The sequence below is a fragment of the Aedes aegypti genome, chromosome 2, assembly GCF_002204515.2.
Source record: "Aedes aegypti strain LVP_AGWG chromosome 2, AaegL5.0 Primary Assembly, whole genome shotgun sequence".
Classification (NCBI taxonomy): Eukaryota; Metazoa; Arthropoda; class Insecta; order Diptera; family Culicidae; genus Aedes; species Aedes aegypti.
Window position 1 is genome coordinate 406818080 of NC_035108.1, and position 22249 is coordinate 406840328.

The window sequence follows — 22249 nt, forward strand, 5'->3', positions numbered from 1 at the left end:
CGGTTGAACTCGAATATCTTTTCGCACTTGCACAGCGTAAACCGGTCACGATTACCCTTGATTCTATTGCTCACTTCACGGGAACATAGAACAGAAACAAGACACTACCCAGCAGATCGCGTGCTAACAGAGAGAAAAAATTGGAACCGACGAAACGTTGCTTGGGCTTCCGTGGAGCACTCTTTGATTTGGGTAAACCTTTATGGTTCCCGAACTGTTACACTCTCTGCATATGGTTCGATCGGCTTTTAAGGATTTTATTTGGATTTTGAAACACTGACGGAATCTTACTGTATTGTGATAGTCTGTAGGGTAATTCTTGACACGAAGTATTGCTGTAAAAAGACATGTGAGCTTTAAGAGGAATTCTTGTATAATTTCCCGGAAAACATTCTTCACTAAATTCTTCAACTCCAGAATTAACCTTTGTAAAATTTCTGGAGGAATATATCTCCAGTTATTACTATAAGTTAGTAATAACTGAAGAAATAAATAGAAAAATGTCTTACAGAATCTTTTAAGAAAATCCTGTAAGAAGTTCTGAGGGAATTTGCGGAGTTATCACATTGTTGGATCGTTAAACAGCGATTTCATTGAATGAATTCTGAAGGATTTCTTATTAAAATCATTCTAAAACTTTCACGTAGAATTCCAGGGAGAATCACTTGAGGAATCTTCATAATAATTTCCGGATGGATACCGAATGGATGTGTGTATTCCCGAAGAAAACTGTAGACCTATCAAGAAGATTTCGAAAAGCTTTTTAAATCATGATTGAAGTACCCCTGAAAATACAAGATAGAGATACTGGAAATCCTAGAAGAGTATCTGCAGGACTTCTGCATAAATATAGTAAATTATAGAGATATATGAAAAAAAAACTCAAATGGATACTCAGAGAAATCTCCTTAAAAGTCTTTGAAGGAAATTTCAGGGAAATCTTAAAGAAACTAGAATGGAAATCTTTTTGACCTGATCACTGGTTTTTCTGCAGATTTATGAAAGGATTTGTCTTCTCCTTTCTGACGTTACGTCCTAACTGGGACAGAGCCTGCTTCTCAGTATTCTTATAAGCACTTCCACAGTAATGAATAGAGAGCCTTCTTTGCCAATTTGCCATTCTCACATGTGTATATCGTATGGCAGGTACGAAGATACTATATGTCCTGGAAAACTGAGAAAATTTCCTTAACGAAATGGTCCTCTACCGGTGGGATTTGAATTCACGACCATTAGCTTCCCAGACAACCAGAAGCCGCATGAAAGTTCACGTATTAACTCGATTATTCATACAAATTACGTCAATCCCGCAAAACACGGTGTATAAAATCGTCAGATTGATGAGTTTCCTTTTCAGGAACCACTCCCAAAAAAAATCTCGGAAAGGATTTTTGGTAATTATTTTTGAAGTTAATTATGGAGAAATTCTCGGAGATTTCCCTGGATGAATTTCTTTAACAATCCCTAAGTAATATCAAAATATGTTTAGTATACTTTTGTGTAATAGTATTACCATTTTTTGTGGCTTTAAAGTAAAGAGAGTCTTTAGAAGATTTTGGGAAATATGATGGTGCGCATGGGACGCAAGGGAAATAGATGGTGAAATGTGAACAAGCCTTCGGGTAACCAGTAAGCATCGAAACTCTCCTATTTTGCCAAACTTTGCCTGAGTTTTTTTCAGTTATGCAATGTTGCTTAAATGTCCATAATAAAGTTATATTTTTGTCATTATCTTAGTAGAAACAAAAATTCATCATGCTTCTAGTATGAAGAATATCAAATGATGTGCAGCAGAAACCCCGAATAAATGTAAGGGATTCCGAAGAAAACACTCAACTAGAAACCATTTTCAACCTATACAAAAAATTGTTAGACTTCAAAGAAATACCTCAAACAAGTGTCATATCTCCTCAAACATATGTCTTATTATCGATCGCCAAATGAACCGAAAATTTTTCTCAGTCGGAAAACGTTACTATATTGTTTTCACCTTCCCCCTGAGCGGAACAGAAAATCTGGAAAATGCGAAAAATATAAATCCCAAAACACACTCACCTGTATCTTCCTATGTAGATAAAAAAACGTGTTATCAACAGTGAGAGTCGGGCATTGAATTCTCCCGCTCTGTTCAGCGTTTCACGCTCCCAACTACTCCGTTCTCTTGCGCATAAAAATAAACAAAATAGAACGACTCCCGGCTCGTGTTCACCCACAACATCAAAGCTATGCTCTAGGTTGTGGGTTTCGACTATCTATGGAAGACTGCATAAAACATAGAAACGTTCAACTGATGTGTGCCATAAGAACCAACACAACTCTCCGTCGGCTAGCGCTCCACAAACGAAACTGTCGATGCTGTGGAGAACATTAACGAACAGAACGTGCACAAGTGACCTGGATTGTAGTGATTGGAATAGTCGTCGGCAATGCCGCGCAGAGGACACCGTAGGACATTTGTGGGTAGGACAAGTTTCAAGTTTACTGTTTTTTTTTTTTTGCAGCATCCATCCAATGCACAGTGGGAAAATATGGATCCGAAACGGCATCTAATTTAAGCGACTAATTGCGGTTCTTGAAAACCCCCACATTTCATGGCAAAACAATAAGGATTGAATCGGTTCACGCACTTTGATACATTTATCATTGTCATTTAGACTGCAATTTTATATAAAAAAGAAAACGAATATTCATTAAAATTTAATAGTCTTATTATTTGGAAACTTATCTGAGTAAATGAATGCTACCGAGATTTTATTTTATATTAAAAGTTCGATAGAAGTTTAAATCTTGTTTTTGGAAAATCAATTCAAAACTTTTGTGAACTTTTTTCTTCTATTTGTAGCTCTCTATGTTGCACTTATTTTCAGCCTTAAAATTAACAGGATTGGATGAATATTGTACAAATATCATACTGTTATGAGGTTTACCCTAAAATGCTTTGAGAGTGTTTCTATGTTATAACTATTGGATTACAATTAAACAAAGGTGTATGGGTTCGATTCCCGGTCGGTCCAGGATATTTTCGTAATGGAAATTTCCTTGACTTCCCTGGGCATAGAGTATAATCGTACCTGCAACACGATTCTACCCCATTACCCCGAATCCCATTTCCCCGAATGCCATTTCCCAGAATTCCATTACCCCGAATGTACCATTACCCCGTATTCCATCACCCCGAATGCTATTTTCCCGAATTTACAAGTATGTTGACATGATGACATTGATGACATTTCTCAATGATATTGGAATTCGGGGTAATGTCATTCGGGGTTATGGGTCGTTCGAGGCTTTGGATTTCGGGGTAATGCCATTAGGGTTAATGGGATTCGGGGTAATTGGGTAGAATCGCACTCATACATTTGACTGCACACATGGAAGTTTCATGGAATAACACTCCGTGTGTGAAAATAAAGCATACGAAAACAAACCCGATGAAAATCGGATGATCCGTTCTGAAGTTATGCCCGGTCAAAAGTTGCTATCCATTTCTATTTATTTAGAAAATTAAAACTATGGCATTGAAAAAAAATAGAGCTAATTTCTTATCATTTTTCTATGGTGGGTCGTGAAAAACAAACCAGACGACTAGGGGGGTCGCGTATAAGAAATGTTTGGGAACCTGTGTTCTAAATACTTTGAAATTTATACTTACACAACGTAACACGTAACGTATAATGACAAATACTGTAGACGTATTTCTTATTATGCCTCAAGATGTAAGAGAAGGAAATTAAGTATTTTAATTGCCATACAAACTGGTAAACTTGCATGTAAGTTGGTCGAAATCGTAAATTTTAACAGGCAATATCTTTAAAAAAAACTAGACGTGCTTTGAAATTTTTGAAAACGGTAATGAGCCTCTGTACGTGCCATAAATTCTATTGTTTTTTTTTGACTTTTACTGTGCGTATAGGCCTATTCAAATGACGTCTCAAATCAGCTGATCGGGAAGCACTTTGACAGTTCTTCTATGAAACTGACAGGCCCGTGTTAGCACCGGTCCTCCACCGATGTAAACAAATGCATAGACGGATCTGTCACATGAAAAGGCCTATGTGTTGGTGTTGTCTCGCTCTCTCTCACAAGCAGCTTGAAAACAGGGAGCACAGTACAATCCAAACGTTTTATAGCATGTATAGGCTCATATCCAGTTTTTTACGCTAGCATGCCATAAATATTTGAATCACCCCCATTGATATTGTTTGCATAGACTACAATTTCTATGGCTTGGTCAAGGCAAGCTGAGCAGTGAAAAAAAAAATGTGAAGTTGACATAGAAAAATAAACGATTTTAAAATGGATCCTGAAAGCCAGTGCGGATTCTAGGACTCTAGTATGAATCCTAGATTTCAGAATGAATTCTAATATTCCAGTGTGTATTTCAGTGGTATTTCAGTGTGGAGCCTTTGATTATAGTGTGGATTCTTGGAAAGTAGTGTGGATCGCAAGATTTTATTGTGGATCGATCAATTTTAGTGTTGAACTTGGGATTCCATTATGAATCCCACTGTGAAAATTAGGATTTTCGTTAAGATCCTGGGATTCCAGTGTTGATCTTGGAATAACAGTGTGGATCCTGAGATTCCTGCTTGGATTCTGGTATTTCCATTTACACTGATAACAGTGTAAATCTTGGGATTAAAGTATGTTTCTAGGAATTTCAGCGTGTATTCCAGTGTAAATCCAGGGATTGGAGCGTGGTTCTTAAGATTTCGAAGTGGATCCTGGAATTGTAACGTGAATTGCAAGATTTCAGTGTGTTTCGAAGGAAATCCAGATTTCCAGATTTGATCTTTAGATTCCCATGAGGAACCTGGTATTCTAGTGTGGATTAAGATTCCAGTGTGAAACCTCGTGTTCCGGTTGTACGCACCACTCTAAGCGAGTATATATGCAGTGGTAGCCCAAATGGTAACGAGCTGCCAGTCACGATGAACGTTGTCAGGAAAAGTGGAATGAAGGAAAGTATGAATTTGAACAAACGTAGAAAAGAATAATGTATAGTAGATATTTCGGGATTGAAAACGATTAAAGTGTAGATAGTTTATAGGAATAATTGAAAAGTGTCAGTTTATTGAATTTATGTAAGTAGAATTAACTAAATATCAAAGGAATTGTAAGAAGAATATATTTTCTAGATCGAAGCGAGAATTCAACAAGGGTTCCTACAGCAACAAAGCAACTTGAATTGAATCGAAAAACTATATAATGTAAGTGCTATTGAAACATCCTAAAATTTAAGTATAATAATTAAATATAGTTAGTTTCAAGCTGTTGAACAATTTAAACGCTGCTGAGAAAATTTTAGTTTCTAACTGTGGTCCGAACACTGGTAAAAAACCTGGTATTCCAATGTGGATCCTGGGATTTCATTATGAACCCTTGGATTCCAGTGTGATTGCTGGGATTTTTTGTTTAGATCCTTCGATTTCAGTGTGGATTGTATACTAGTACTAGTATAGTACTACTGGATACTGATATTTAAGTCCGGATCTGAGGATTTCAGTATGAATCCTGGGAATCCAGTTTTAATTCTGGGATTCCAGTGTAGATGCCGGGATTGCAGTGAGGATTCTAGGGTTTCAGTGTGGATCCTAGTGTTACAGCATGGATCATGGCAGTCCAGTAGGGATCCTCGTGTTTAGTGTAAATCTTGGCATCCTAGTGTGGATCCTGGGATTTCAGTATTGACTGTGGAATTATAGTATGGATGCTGAGATTCCAGAATGAAAACTGGGATTTCAGTGTTAATTCTGGTTTTTCAGCGTGGATGCTAGAATCCAGGCGTTCCATTGTGGTTCCTTGGATTCCAGTGTAGATCCTACAATTTTGATATGGATCCTGGGATTGTAGCCTGAATTCTGGGTTTCCGGTGTGGATCTTGGTATTACAGTTTGGATCCTGGTTTTCCAGTGTGGATTTTAGGATTCCAGTGAGGATCCTGGAAATCCGTTGTAGATCCTGGGATTCCAGTGGGGATCCGTGGACTTCAGTATGAATGCTGGGATTCCAATGTGGATTCAGGGATTTCATTTTGGATTTTGATATATAAGTGATGATCCTGGGTTTCCAGTGTGAATGCTGAATATCTAGTGTGGATCCTGGAATTCCAGCGTTTATCCTGGGATAACAGTGTGAATGCTGGATCTTGGGATTTCAGTGTAGATGCTTGGGTTTGAATATTGATCCTGAGATTTCAACGTAGATCCAGATATTCTAGGGTGGATTTTGATATTTTAGTGTAGATCCTTGACTTACTATAAAAATCATGGGATTCCAGTGTTTTTCCTGGGATTCCGGAGTGTATCCTGGGTTTCCAGTGTGGATCCCAAGTTTCCAATATATAATGTGGATCCTGGGGTTCCAGTGCGGATACTGTGATTCCAGTGTGGATTCTGGGAGCTTTTGTAGAGCTTTGGATTCCAGTGTGGATCCTGGGATTTCGGAAAGGATTCTGGCAATAGTATTCCTTAGAGAATCTCTGAAAACTTTGTGCGAAATCTTTAGGAAGTGTGTGGGAATTGTGAAGAAATATTTAGGGAATCCTGTTAGATTCCTATTGGAGTTCTGTGGGAAACCTTAAAGAGTTCTATGGGAATAATATGGAAATACCTTGGTAATCTTGCTGAACCTTCTATGGTTTTTATTATGACAAAATATTACCATTTTGGTGCAAATTTTACCAATTGATACTAACGAACCTGAAGTAAAATTAAAGAGGAGAATGGGACTACTGCGGCTATGTGCGTGTATGTTTATTTGTATGGGAAAATGAGCATGTGTTGTGCATGGACGTGTATGTGCTTGTTTGTATCTTTCATACGCATGTGAAATAATTTGACCGTAATGTGATAATCATAATTTCATCCATAATTTATCCATCTTTATCACGCGCAATGAGTTTATTAATTTGAGCTATAATAACTTCACTTATTTTTGACTTGAACATAATTTGCTGATTCTAAGGTAATTTATCGATTTTATTTGCTATCAAATATGAGAAAAATTGTCAATCCCTTAAAAATTTACAAATCTTTTTTTTTTTTATTAAATACCATTTCATAAAAAAGCTGCTCATAACTGCATATTTGTAACATTCGACAAAAAAAAGGCATTGAGTAAGTGGAACACCAAGTGTGTATTTAATGACAGTATGGGAAGAAACTAAAATTTCCAAAAATTACCAGGAACTCAAGAAAGCTTATTTGAGGCTGACAATTTTTACAGCACATATCGTATATTGGGTGAATAGTCAGAAAATAATTCTAATAGAAATTTCTTTGCTACCACATAACGAGGCTCATGCATAATCTCAATGTAACTTAACAGTTAATATGCGGTTACAATCATCAATGTGACAACACAACTTGGTATTTTTTTCGTATTTTCTAGAACAAAATCAAAGTTAGGTTAGGTTGATCGAAAGTATACATCATTTGATGACTCTCCACGGTATTAACTCTAAATTGTCAAAAATGTCGAATGTGACTGATATGTAGTTATGGGCAGTATGGTTTACATCATAAACATCTTTTTTGTTATGCACTCTGTGTTAATATACAAAAGTCTGTTATTTTGAAGATGTTATTCATAGAACTTTTTGGTATTGATTTTTGGTATTTTATACCCACTTTATAAAAAGCACACATTGTACGCTAATTTTAATACCATTATGGAGCTGAAAAGATGCTCTTCACATCTAAATTTATGTCAATGTTCTGCATCATGCACTGGAATGAATAAAACATAGTAGAATCAACACTTGTTGTATGTTTCCGAATGTTCCTATTCATCTTATTTATGAGAATATTGTTCAGCAATGAATAAGCATTACAAACAAATCACCCGAAGCAAAATATCAAAACACTGTTTTGAGTTCCGAATCCATTTGAAATTCAACGTTTAAAAAATTGAGGAAATTATCCAGCATTCCAGCCAAGAACTTTTAAAACTACATTCGAATTCAATATAATTTCTGAAAAGCAGTTTGTGAATCCTGATAAAGATTATGTTAGAATTATGACCAATATCTCCAAGTAAAATCACGACCTATGTTTTTTCGAGGAAAATCTTGCACAGGATATTTTGCGACAAATTTGTTAAGTTTTTTAATATTTATGTTCCATATTCTGCGAAAATATTTTCTGTGATTCAGTAAAAATGTGTTTAAAATTTAAGTCGTTTCGCAATAACTAAAAAAAACATCAACCTTAATTTTACAGTATACAAGGTGTCAACATCAAAGTTTGAAAATTCTATAGTTACTTCAACGTTAGATCGATGTAGATAAGATTTTCAGAAACAATAAAAAAAGGTTTCATATTTGATTTCATTTACTAAACATTTGGAATTTGGAGATGGTTCTAGATTGGTTGGATTGTGTTTGAGCAACTAGGCTATTTTGAAATGGAAATTATGGGAGAAATGCAAGAAATCTCATCAGAAACATGCACACATCAAAGAAAAATTGATCTATTCAAGAGAATATATTTTCTGTTTCAGTTTAAATACTATTGAGGTTATTTCGGGAACGTGGTCACCGGATAACGGTTCCGATAGGAACCCTGCAAGGACACTTCCTGAATATCTCATCAAAATTGATCGAACGATTGAGAAGTTACAGGTTGAAGGATATTCGGTTTCTTCTATCCAATAGTGAAAAAAGTTAATGGAAAGATCATAAGCATTAATCAAAACTTTCTACAATTCAAATTTAACCCGTTATTCATACTCCGTTTGAAAATAAGATTTGAAATAATGCATCAAATGAAATTTTCAGCCTATGAAAACTACAAGTTGGTAGAATAGTCAAAGGGTCATGTATATGAAAAGAGTAAACGAAACCGCATGCAATACGTTTCACAGACCTGAATCAAGAGATTAAAATCCATTTTTCCAGAATGAAGTGCAAAAAAAGAAACAATCCAATTTAACTGGTAAAACCAATAAAAAAGTATCAAAAAATATGGCCAAGAGTCATTGGTTTTGTCCTATGCTTTCTGGTATACGTATCACATAGCAGTGAAATTTCCAAGATATCAAAATTGAACCAATGTTCAGATCATGAGGCATTAATTTTTCCACTGCTTAAATATTTTATTTCAAATGTTTCATAGAGTGATTTAAAACTACAATCAACAAAAATCGTTGAGCTTGGATCGAAACCGTGGCAAAATTAAATGATTAACGTGTGACTAGTATATATAGCCTGAATAAAAACCCAATAAAACCAGGAGGTTGTGGGAATGTACCTATTTGAGATTTCAGTAGCCGCTATCTTAAATAAATCTAATTTTAGGGCAGCGCTGCTTTGGGTCTATATTTTCCCACTGTACACCAGTCGAATGGACAGAGCATGGAAAAGTTGCAAAGTGAATGTAGATGCAGTAGATACCTAGGAGGCTGATTTGTGCAGAATGATAAAACGACACATGCGACCTTTCGTTGACTCGTTCATCGCCAGAAACGGTGGCGCTCCAAAAAAGTGCATGCAATGCGTAATTTGCTCGTGGGGTGGGTATTTCTCGTAGTGCTGCGTAGAGCCCCCTTTCAGTAAATTGGACACCTACCATGTACTGCCAGAGGGCTCGATGATTGATTGGGGGGATGGAAGCTTGATAGATTATTTTATGACAATTATCTTTACTTACTAATGGGGTTTAGAGATAAGTATTGGTTAAATTAAATACTTGACAATTATCATGTTTGCTTTGGGTACCATTCAGAAGGTACTACCTACATTGGTACTTTATTGGCTATAGCGTAGCAGCACGCCGTTGCCGGTCGTATTGTTCAATTTCCCCGAAAGTTTAAGCATTCCACGAAGTCGCCGATATCTCCCCGGTTCACTGCTGAATATTATTTTCGTAATTATTTCTTCCGACATTCGCGCTAAGTGACCAGCCCACTGAAGTCTGCTGTATTACACACTTATTGATATTGTGGCCAAAATTGTATGGATAGGCCGAAAACTAATACTGCGCCAAAAGTTCGTGCTTTCCCCCTACGATTTTGCACTTGCAGAATAATGGAAAGCACATAATAATACAATTAAGTGACAACAGCGGCATTAACGAACTAGTAATTGTTTATCGGCTATAATAACATCAAATGTTATCGATTGCTATCGACTATCTTTTTGCCTATGCAAAATAAAAAAAAGTCAAACTATCTACAGACATGAAAATTTATTGGTTTCAAAGAATGGGACAACTAGTTTACATTACATTCAACGAGCGTGTATGTGAAATTTGGTGATGAATTTCGTCTTAATGCTAGAAAAAGTATGATTCGAATTATAGCACTTCTACGTTGCTCCTATGTATTCTAGATCTAGGTACTTGTTTTATTGCATAAATCCAACAAAGAGACAAAGAGATTAACTTTGATGACAACTTGTAAGACTGGTTCAGATTAATATTAAATGCAACGTAATACGTTAAAATGTGTCATGTAAATTTGTTTGTTCAAGCTAAAATTAAAGCACATCAAATGTTGTCTACGCTTCTAACCGTAAGTCGTTCTTAGAGCCTTACAATGTAGTTGTAATAAATAGTTTCATTATAATTAGTATGGAGTAAGTGAAGTTTGTAATATTTTCTTGAAGTGAGTTTCGATGTTTTATTTACAGTAATATCTATCCTCGTACTTCTCGCAGTAATCACATACTATTTGACAGCAGCGGCCGTTCGTGAACCGGCAGCGACACTTTTCGATGGTTTTGACCACTTTTGTAGTGTAGCCTCGGCCGCAACACAGGGTGGCACAATTGTCCGGATGCAGGCATCGTCTACCTCGTGTCACCGAGCAGAACGTGGGCGATGTCTCGAAGTAGAACAGCTGGTCGTACGAACCTTCCTAGAAGTAGATAAGAAAAAAAGTTATGTAAAACAATCCTAAATATACAAAGAATTAAAAAAATATGTAGAGATCACGAACAGAATTGTTTACCTTGTGAAGCACAGTGATTCAAACATTTTAATTTAAATCAATGAAATGTAAAATTTCTTTTAAAGAGTAGGAAACGAAAAAACTCGACCCTGTGTTATTCAAACATACACACCCTTTCCCGGAACTCCTTCGGAATCGCCCTCCTGGACGTCTTATTATTGATCGGAATCTTCCGAATGGCATGATGATATTTGGTTCTTAGCATGGCGGCAGTTGCGTTGAAATCCCCCAGCTTCCTCCAACACGTTTTCAGCGAGCACGAACCCGAAACGCCATGGCACTTGCAGCGATCGTTCATAGTAGATGTTACGGCTTGTATGCCAACCTGCAAATTATCCAATTGAACAACGAGCTTTTTCATTATTGAATCCCGTAATCATGGCGCGTATACCTCGCTATCATGTCGCAGCATTTCCGCCACAGGGTCGCCATCGGCTGGTTGAAGTTCCAGAAAGTTTCGCGTGACACGTTTTCCGTGCTTGATGTTATCACTGCAACCGCCCCATTTCCACGCCAACCGTGTCGCTTCCGGGCGCTTTTCCGACGCACACTGACACTTGGCCATCTTTCCTTCGGCGCAAGCACGTGCCACCGAGTAAGTGATAGCGGCCGCAGTTAGCGCATGCACGAATGCCGTTTCGCGGTAGACCTACAAGAATAAGGGATCCAAATATCTTTAAAAGTGCGCTACATCATAGTTTTCTAAACTATTGAGCAAAAATGGTCAATTGGCATAAGAAGCTATCAATTAATAACTGTAGAAGTGCTCATAATAACACTCAGCTGAGAAGCAGGCTCTGTCAAAGTTGACACGGAACGCCAGAAAGAAGAAGGACTTCATGAATTGGATAAATCGTGATAGGGAAAGTGTACCGGAATTCGCCATGTACCAGTTATTCGCCACTCCAGATTAGGTACCGTTTTACGACATATATGGTTGCCAATTGTTTAGTGTTCGCTAAATTGCTTTGAGATGATACGTAAACATTCTCGTAAACCGCAAAATTTTCTCAGAAAATAACAGAAAAAAAAATATTTTCCTTAAAACTGTTGCTCCTTTGCACCTATTTTTCGCCATGGTGTTCCTGATTCGCCACCCTCCATAAGAAAACAACGTAAGTGGCGAATTCAGGAACCGAAATTAAAACGTGGCGAATACCGGTGCAAGTGGTCCAGTATTCGTCACCCCCTTTTTTGAAGCAAAAACAAAGTTTCTGATTAGTTTTTATATATTTTCCCTGCTGAGCATGGATTGAAAGCTTTCGTTTGATGTATTGACAGTAACCAAAGCTCGTTTGCTTTATGTATAAACAATATTTTTCCTTAGGGTGGCCAAAACTGGTACACTTACCCAATCATAACGACAAATAATGATTCCTGGAGTCATAATAATCATCATTATTCATAAGCGTAACAACCAGGATGACAAAACTTTACGACAAGTTATGCATCAATTCAAAGTGGGTTTCGTGGTAGAGTATGAGACTCTTAATCAGAAGAATAAATAACCGTTCCATACCTTCTTGAATATGTTCCGTTTTCCTCGCGTTTCAATCGAACAGTTCCAACGGTCATAGCGAAACTGCTCCTCGCAGTGCGTGACGGCGAGTCGGCGTGCCTCCTTGATGGCATCCGGAAGACCTGTGTCGCGGCGACACTGATGGTTTTGCCGACGAGTCCCCGACAGGAAGCGGCAGGGACCAGGCGATTTCGTCATCGGGCTGAAAACGGCCATCACGGTGTTCTTCTCCGGAAGCGATGTTTCTTTGTTGCTACAGTGGTGAGTATAGGGTGGGAGAAACGGAAGAAAACATAGAATAAGGTGAGTTGGTTAGTGGTGAAATTCATCTGGAGCTTTGCGGTGTAGTAGTAAAGTTCAAAAGCTTGTAGAAGTACAAGCTTTTGGATGAAACAAGTTTAGTTGTAAGAACGCAGCCAAATATTGTATTCACCAATTCAATGACTTAGATTTGATAGTTTTATATTTACAGAAACATTGCAGAAGTCTAGATTCAGGGTTCAGTCACGATGTGTTTCGTAGAGCAATTTCAAAACAAAAAATTCGGCATGTCTCATATTTTGACACAAGAAAGCCATGGTATTCCTCTTTCATTTGCGACCAAACCGAAAATAATCGGTCGGGGGATCTAGAACAATTTTTTTTTTCAATTTTTTTAAGGAGTTTGGGATATTACCGTGATGAATCAAAATCCGGACGGTACCAATATCCGGACACCCAATCAGTATTCATGAATTTTACGATTAAAATCCATAAAAATCTGGTTATATTTTCATAAATCCTTAGATTTAATATTACTTTATCATTTTACGATTATCTGCAATCTAGTAAGCTGTGCAAAAAAATAATAAAAATAAAAACAAATTCGATACTTCAGTTCGGCACTTTTCCTGCGGCGTGCAAATTTTAGCTATGTAGTTTTCGACTGTCTTACCGGTATTGGATCATTCGCAAAAGTGTGAACAAATGTTAGTTTTTCTACTTGTTTTGTTGAAAATTGTCAATGTGATGGTAGATTGTACAGTTAAGTGGGCGATAGTAGTGATTAATTGTGTAAATTAGTTATTTCAAGAGCAACAAGATGCTGTCCGGCTTTGTGAGCCAGTGGTTCTATAGCCGGACGTAGAATTATATTGTTATATATCTGCAGTGCAAACGAATCTTTATCAAGCATATTTGTGGAAACATGGAAGTTTAAGCTGAAAATATATATAAACAGTGATAAGTCTATAGTTGTGCACAGAAAAGCCGATAAAAACCATTTTCATTTCAGTAGTTTAACAATACAGTTTTCGAATCAAGCCGCAAGCAAGGAATTGAGGTAAAAAGTCAAATTACATATAAAGTTGTGTTTTTATAATATATTATACGGCAAACGCATGTACTACGTTTTCCGAAAAATCATTTTCTATAGAATACAAGCTGATTTTAATGTGTTCCGTATAGTTTTGGCCTATTTCATTAAAGCTGTCCGGATTTTGATTCATAAGTGACCGGCATATCGATTCATGTGTCCGGATTTAAGGACAGGACATGCTTCAGTGTTTCCGCAATCTAGATCCTATTTTTGCATTTTTTGCTAACATTTTCGTCGTTTACAGGAAGATATGACCCTAAATAACTGTATGAAAACCACACTATAGTAAGATGAGACAAAAAAGTAGTGAAAATAGAGCTGGGACATTTGGTGCCTCTTAAGCGTCCGGATAGTGATGCAGCACGGTACTTTACCTTAGTAAGGACCTTGGGTCGTTTTCGACCCATTTCAAAATTCAAATCAATACCGGCATTAAAATAACCTGGCAATTTGACGTTTTCTGACAATTAGGTATTTTTTTGTGGAAACATTTATTTTTGCGGAAACAAAAGTTTTGAATGGCCCCTTAGGGAGCTTCCATGAAATAAAAGTTACAAATTGTGACTTAGGGTCGTTTTCTGACCCAAAAATTCAAACAGCTCGAAAAAATCAGTGTGTTGACCGAACTTAGTTCTGTTGGGCTTAAATGAAGGGCACACACGTCTAGTTTCAGAAACCCTCCCGGAGATCCGGAATTGCGTCACTGTGGCCACCGGGAACCTGCTACATCTGAAAAAAAGTCCCTTTAGATACCCTTACTTTGACAACCTGTAGTTTTGAAACTAAACCAGTAATCTGAACCGTCCTCATATTGTTGAATAGGTATTTACGTGGAATGTAAATAGAGATTCTCAAATCATTTAGTTTCTCAAATCATATACCCGGTTCCGGAAACCCGGAACATCCGAAAAATAAGTTTCCATCGCAGTTTTGTGTATGTAATTGACATCGGTACTATTCGGTTGATGGATATTTTGTCATAAAATTACTCTGTAATAAGGAACCAATTACCGGTGCACATCCCTTGAAAAACTCGGTCATTTATGGTCCATGCAGAACCGGTTCCTGAAGACCCGGAAGGTACCCAATCTGGGCAATTCGATGAAATTACTCGGATTGATGCCAAAAAACCAAATGACTTGTGTCCAACTCATAACGATTTATTATGTTTGAATGTATTTTGCCAAAAAAATGAATTGATGGTTATTCTGGTCCTTTTGGGTACCGAAATGACCACCGGAAAACCCGTAATATGGAACCACTAAGTTTCAGCACCAAAACAAGGCATGCGACGGCTCAAGCTTCATGATTTTGAATACCAGTGACTCTTTTAATTCAATAATAGCGCCAACTCGAACGTCTTTTGATGGAAGATTAGCATCAAAAGTCTTTCGAGCTGGCGCTTTTAGAAGTTTTGAACACAACAAAGCTATACGAAACATAGTACTTGAGATCTGCTGGATATAAATAGCAAACAAGATCCTTAATCACCGTTTTTGGCTCCTTTTTTGGTGTAATCGGAGACTTATGTAATTGACCTGATATTTTTGTTAAAGCTTCGTATGATTTCATTACTAAACTAGCAAAATCGTAAAGTTACTGAGTAACATTTTCAAAAGTGATTGAATGTATTTGTTTTATGAATTACTATAGAATTCCGTACAACTCTAATGAAACTATGTTAAAACTGAACATTACAGCACTTATTGAGATCTCTAAGCAAAATATTACGATCACACGATCAATCTTTCACAGATAGATTTGTTATGAATGAAACCTATCGATGTTTGTATGAATTCATTTGTACTTTTTCTACCATCAATTTAACCATCAAGTGTATATTCGTCAACATTGTTATATATATTCTTATCTTTATTTATGAGATTTTCAGCCCTAGACTGGCTAATCTGAGAATATTTGTCAGCAATTCTGTTTGTTGGCACAAATGTGAACTTGTCAATGAGCCATTTTACGAGACGTTTCGGAACAGCTGATCGCCGCAACGGCGTCAATTGACAGGAGACCTGGGATTAAATCCAGCGTGATTTTCAATAACGCCTCATCTTACCAAACGAGGACATGGAGAAAATGACTAAAATGAGATCCAAAAATGTTCGTTACTGCAACATTACACCTAGTTATTGTATCAGCTACCTCTTTGTTACCCATATTGCACATAAAAAAGCACTTTTGTGATCAGAAATATTTTAATAATTTTTCTCCATTTAAGTTTTCGCCTGGATGAAAAGCTACGCTAGAAATGCGCACAGTCATCAACCATCATCATCGCGAAAACTGACGCCGATGATTGAAAAATCCCAGGTCTCCTGTCATTTGACCAGGCTTCGTAAAATGACTTATTCTCTACACGGAGAAAACGAATTACTCAAAAATAAGTTTTTTTAAACTCAAAATTAAGTAAAGGCAGTCGAACTGAGGAAATGGGTGATTTTCATTCTGTCAAATACGTATATTCAACCCAACTTTTGGGTTGTTCAATGAAAACCCAAATTTGAGTAAAAGAAAACTTGTTCAACTTTTAGCGCTCTTTGCCACAAAGTTTTAAGATTTGAACTTACGTACTTTCTGAGACGAAACTAGTTGATGAATCTAAGATAATTCCATTCAAACATATTACTGCTGGTGTTCATTGTAAACAACATTGGTCACTAAACGTGTTTAAAAAGCCTAAACTTTGCATTCTAACCGATTAATCATACAAGTTGTTATGTAAATATTTCATCGAACCGCCGAACACCTAAAAAACACACGGTTGAGTAAAAATAACTCAACGTGCGGCATTCAGAGTGCATACTGCACGTTGAGTAGTTTTAACTTAATTTTGGATGAAAAAATGCGGCATCCATTTTGAAATGTCAACGCTGTTCATTACAGACCAGTCATCAGCGGTGTAAGGCGTAAGCGTCATGCTCTGCTTTCTTTATTCAAAGTTGGACGAAAAATCCATAAGTTAGTGAAATTTTGTTTAGTAAACTATGATTAGTACGTTAATACTGTTCCTGACGTCGGTTTATACAAAACTCCTAGCAGCAGTGAATTTTCCGGATTTTGTGAAGGTAAATGTCCTCAACTTACTTCTACCGAAAAGTTCGGTGTACAGAAAAGTATTAAGTTAAGCGGTCTTTTTCATTTTACAGGAATTCAGTTATTAATAGATTGTTGTTGATGCACGATTTTTGGAATCAAGGATAGTCTGTTCCCGATAAATTTACTAAACTGCAGATAGCTGTCGAGTTTCTTTTCGCCGTTCCTGCCACCCACCGTACACGATTTTCGGCACCAGGAGCGGGTTGTATGTTGTAATGTATCCTTACAATATAGCACTGATACCGTGTTTAATTAAAATAAAAGGTTTTATCTGCTTTATCGTTCAAATTGAGTTTTATTTATTTTCATTTATCGCAAAAACATGACATCATTGGATTTTTAAACTATTGTTTCGTTTACATTTCACATCGATAAAAAATACCTATTTTTGAGTATTTTCACTCAAGGCAGCATTAGGTAAAAATTACCTACTGGTAGAATTCGGTGCGGTAACCCAAATTTGAGTACTAGGCTATTTACTCAAATTTGGGGTAACGCACAAAGGTGCCGAGTTGGGTAGGAAGAACTCAAATTTGAGTACTTCGTTCTCTCCGTGTAGAATCTATGACATAAGGACCTATGATAAGGTCGAAAGGGCAAAAGATCGAACAGGAATAAAGAGGGGATAAAAGGTAAAAAATCTTCTTTCAAAAACTATTTAATTTCACATAATGCAAATCACTTTAAACCTTTGGTCCTTTGGCGGCATCCATAAATTATGTAACCATCTAGGGGGAGAGGGGGGTAGGCTCAAGCGTTACGGCTCATACAAAAATTTAAAAATTTTCATACAAAAAGCGTTACGGAGGGGGGGGGGAGGTGATCACAAATTTCCAATTTTAGCGTTACGTAATAAATGGACGCTGTCTTTTGACCTTTTGCATTTTCGAACATTTGTCTTGTCTTCTTTTTGTCTTTCGACTTATTGTCCTTATGACCACCGTTTCGATCGTTTGTTCCTAAACCAAGTCAGAGAGATGAATATTGCTCTTGAGTTACAAATAAAAATTGAAAACAGGTTGTTTGACATGCTTAGTTTGGAAAGGAATGCAAATTTCAACAATGGATGAAAGCAAAAGAGAGGCAACTCGAAAATTTTAATTTGCGCTTCGGCTTGTAAATTTTTAGGTCTAGAGCTTTCTAGAATATAATCTACAAGATATTGACACTAGATTTTTGCAACATTTTCATGTAAATCCGTTTCAACAGTTCATTTCATCAAAATTTATTAATTTACGGTGCATTTAAAATGATATCACAAACAACAAAATTAAAAAAAAAATTGCACTAGACCCCCCGATGGATTATTTTCATTTTAGCAGCAAATGAAAGAGGAAGGTCTTGTCTTTCATTGGTCCAAATTTGAGACATGCCGATTTTTTTTGTTATAAAGTTACATGAAAAAGACACCGTGCAGTGAATTGAGTTCAGTGAATAAATTTAAGTTACGTTATTATGATGGTGAACTAAAATTCTCAAAATGCCCCAGGTAACCAATAAGCATTGCAATAAGTCGCGTAATAGACTGCTAACAGCATTTAATCTGCTTGCTGTTTTATTCAAGCACTTTGGTTGCTTAGCTGCCTTGAATCAGCATAAGCTTTGCTAATTAAAATCTCTTAGTTGTTAATAGGCATTACGACTGCAAATGATATTTTCGGCATTCAGCAATGGAAATGCTATTTTGTTGCTGTCCAAATGCAACGATAGAGTAGCACAGGCTGTATGTTACATGCTTGACATTGTATTCTATCTCACTTGCACCCGTACCTAATGGTTGGCATATGATGGAGTCGATTTTGGATAGGAAAAAACATTTTAAAAGCATAAAAAGCATTGCGGCATGAAAAGCATTGCGGCATAAATTAGCCAGCGTAAACGTGCTAATTTCCTATTTCATTGGGAGCTGTATGCTGGCTGGTGTCACAATGAATTATGTCGCTGGCTGGATTGGCCTTAGGAAATGAATATGATTTCAATACAACAAATTTTCTTTGAATTTAATATTTGAAACTTGTTCCCTCATGGACATTCAATGTAGGGATCATTGAATATCCATATCGCATATCGAACATCAAAGGTTTTCGTAATCTGCTTGTAGCTCAACGAATGAACATTTGAACAGAACGTATCTTAATTAATGCATAAAATCAATGATCATTACTACATCATCTGTAGCGTACACTGCAGCGTCAGGCGCTTCACTCAGCATCAGCAATCACCGGATCATCAGTTCGAGCCCCAATCAGCAATAAAATAAGCAAAAAAACATGCAACACACCATCGAAGAGCATAAAAAAAATCAATGGCAACTGCGGGAAGCGATAGAGGGAGGAGGTAGAAAATATTTTTGTTTTGATTTGCCTTTTTGGAGGCGTTACGCTTTTTTGACAGAACGTTTTGAAACGTTCCTGAAGGTATAGCACTGAAGCAGCCCGTTATTTCGCCAAAACCTGCTTTGAGACAGCACGCCATGCAGCTATACGGTTAATGAGCATTAAATGTACTGCCGTATAGGCATATATAATGCTGAACGGATGCTGTTTCAAGTGCTCATTGGTTACCTGGGCCGCTAAAAGGTGTTAGGCGGAGAGCCGGGATATGATTTTTACGAGATCCAGTCGATTTGTTTGCTCTGCGGCCGAACATTTGTAAAGGTGGTAGACCTGAATACCCTCCTGAAACGCGAGGCAGCAAAAGTGGGACTGGTGGTGAATGCGACCAAGACAAAGTACATGCTGGTGGAGCCACGAAAGAAGGTGATACATTCGAGGTGGTCGACGGCTGACAATAACGTGACGGAGGCGCATCATCAGTGGATGTCGGGCCCAGTGATGAGAAAAGCACTGGAGCAAACATTTACCGCCTCTACATTTACATCTTTCTACACGACCATCAAAATCCAAAGCAAACCATGACCGTTCAAAACCAAAAAATGTCACGGCTCTTTAAAACTGTAATCTTCTTCTTCCTAACGTTTTTCAACCCCGAATGCGAAATGACTCGAGCACAGTTGTGATACGATTTTTGCGGTTTTCGGGGTTTTGCATTTTTGCTCGATAAAGGTAGCATGAAATTGAACTTGTTTATATGTATCGCAACGGAATGATTGTGCTCTTTCTGTTAGAGCTAATAGATTTCAATTAGTTGAAAACACTAGCGAAATATTAGTGATTGAATGATTTAACACTTTTTTCAATCATTCACCTTGGAATGGCTGCCCGAAAACGGTCATAGTGGAGAGACAATAACAGTCAAGCAGTGTGTGAACCGTTGGCAGCGCAACGCCTGATGGTATTGATGCTGCTGCTGCTTTGTGTTTTGGTTGAATGGCAGAATCGATGAACTGTGGTGAATTGTGGTCACAGTTCCCAAGACTGGTCGGGCCTATGGACTTATCCACGGTCTTCTTTTATCCTCGACTTTCTTTTTCTTTTCTGCTCTAAATGCGGGCAATGTTTATTTAAATGGCATCCGGACCAACATCCGGACAACGAATGTTCACCGGATGAACACGAAGTAGATGAATGCACAACGAAATCGTTCATTTTTTGTAAACACGGCCCGCAGTAAAGGTTTTCTTTCCGCTGGAAGTTGCAGCGTGACGTCATCGTAGATTAGTTCATACAAGAAGCTGCGGTCAAAAAGATTCATACCCGCACGATGCTCGAGGAGGTCTGCAAGCTCTTCGAAAAAAGATAGGAAAACGGTGTGTGGCGGCGAAGGATGAACCACGAGCTCGCCCAACTTTTCCGCGAACCCTTTTTCCAGAATGTGGCCAAAGCTGCAAAGATGGTGTTCGCTTCGGATCCGGTTGGTATAAGAAGACGTGGAGCGCAGCAAGCTAGGAGGGCGGATCAAGTGCATATCGATTTAGCGAGTGTGGGGCAGAACCGAGGATGGAGAGATGCGGCCACGAACCGAGTCTTGTGGCGTGAAATTGTTGATTCAATCTGTTTAGATGTTAACTAAATAAATGTATGAAAAAATTATCTATTCTTTGAAGTTTGAAATGATATTAAGCCTGCTTCCCAGCTTAGTCACCGCTTCAAAAATTACCATTAAAGCATGTTTCATGATCGAATCAATCTACCAAAACAATTACGGTTTAGATAAACCTCGGCATGCAAACATCAACCGGAATACATTACTCTGACTCTACCAAACAGCGATCTGAATTATCTCCCAAATATTGAACCATCGCAAACACTCACTGTTTGCCTAATTCACACAGTTTCCCACAACTTCAGTGGTCTCTCAGTCACAGAGATTACATTCCGGTAGGTATCTACCGCGGAACTCAAGCGTGCTGCCTACTTGGCATCAATTATACTAATTAACATCCCACCACACCGCTGCTGGCCGCATTGTCTTTTAAACACATATGTGTGCAACGATTGATCCGCGCCTCTTCAAATCACACCCACAGTGGTCACTTTCTCACGGTGTGTCTGAAACCGTTGTTAACGAAAAAAGTGTCCAAGAATTTGGGTTTCCATCATTTGAAAGGCATTCATCTCTTCATTAAAATAAAATTCTATGGACCAATGCACGAGTTCACTAATATGACGTTTGAGCGGTGCCGAATTCACTCGTTACCATGGTCACGTAATAACACGGCACCGCTCAAACGTCAGATAGTGAACCCATGCATTGGTCCATACTTCTAGTATCGAATCATGGAACCCGTTTGCTTGGACTGTAACAAAACACTGGCTTTCTACAATGTAAGATACAAAACTTCATCATGAAATGCGAGTAGTTTTTTTTTAAGTTCTCTATCTATGTTGTCTTTAGATGAAATATTCTAAAACTAAATACGAACTGGTTGCTTGGTTGGTTCATAAATTGATAATAGTGCATTGGTAGAAAACATTTTGAAACATGTACATATCCTTTCAAAACTATCAAATCAATATGACTTTGGATTCTCTCGTTGGAGCATTTTAAAATACACGGAGTAGATGCTTAAATATGTACTGTGTCTTTCGAATGGTAGGTACAAACATCTTGGACATTTTTCCCGTTAATAACAGTTTCAGACACTCCGTGTCGCTGTCATCCTCCGCCACCGCCACCAACGCGTCGTGGTCATTGAGGTTGATTGCGGTGGAACGAATTGGCGCTCGCATTCCATGGATTCCCCCTTATTCGAAGCGATAACGTGAAATCAAATTAAAATTTATAGCCATTTCCATTTTCGTTAATAAATAAAATTCCGAAAAATCAAATATTTATCCTCGACACACATTTTAGCCGATCTGGATCTGTTGTTGATAGGGCGGAGCGGGTGTTGACTCATTGTCCGATTGATG

The 22249-nt window shown here is 37.6% G+C and overlaps 1 protein-coding gene and 1 long non-coding RNA gene across 2 annotated transcripts in view; one reads left to right on the forward strand and one right to left on the reverse strand.

The window, feature by feature from the left end:
• Positions 1-10168: 10168 nt before the first annotated feature.
• LOC5573817 (protein Wnt-4) overlaps positions 10169-22249 on the reverse strand; it is a 34840-nt gene continuing 22759 nt past the window's right edge. The window contains exons 2-5 of the mRNA XM_021847306.1: positions 12470-12722; positions 11342-11599; positions 11063-11275; positions 10169-10857 (exon numbers count right to left, since the gene is read on the reverse strand). Coding sequence (XP_021702998.1) covers positions 10621-10857; positions 11063-11275; positions 11342-11599; positions 12470-12722 — 961 coding nt within the window. The 3' untranslated portion in view covers positions 10169-10620. The remainder of the gene's footprint in view (positions 10858-11062; positions 11276-11341; positions 11600-12469; positions 12723-22249) is intronic.
• LOC110677005 lies at positions 16674-17490 on the forward strand. The gene is made up of 2 exons (XR_002500894.1): positions 16674-16903; positions 16985-17490. It is a non-coding gene; the product is annotated as an uncharacterized LOC110677005 (long non-coding RNA).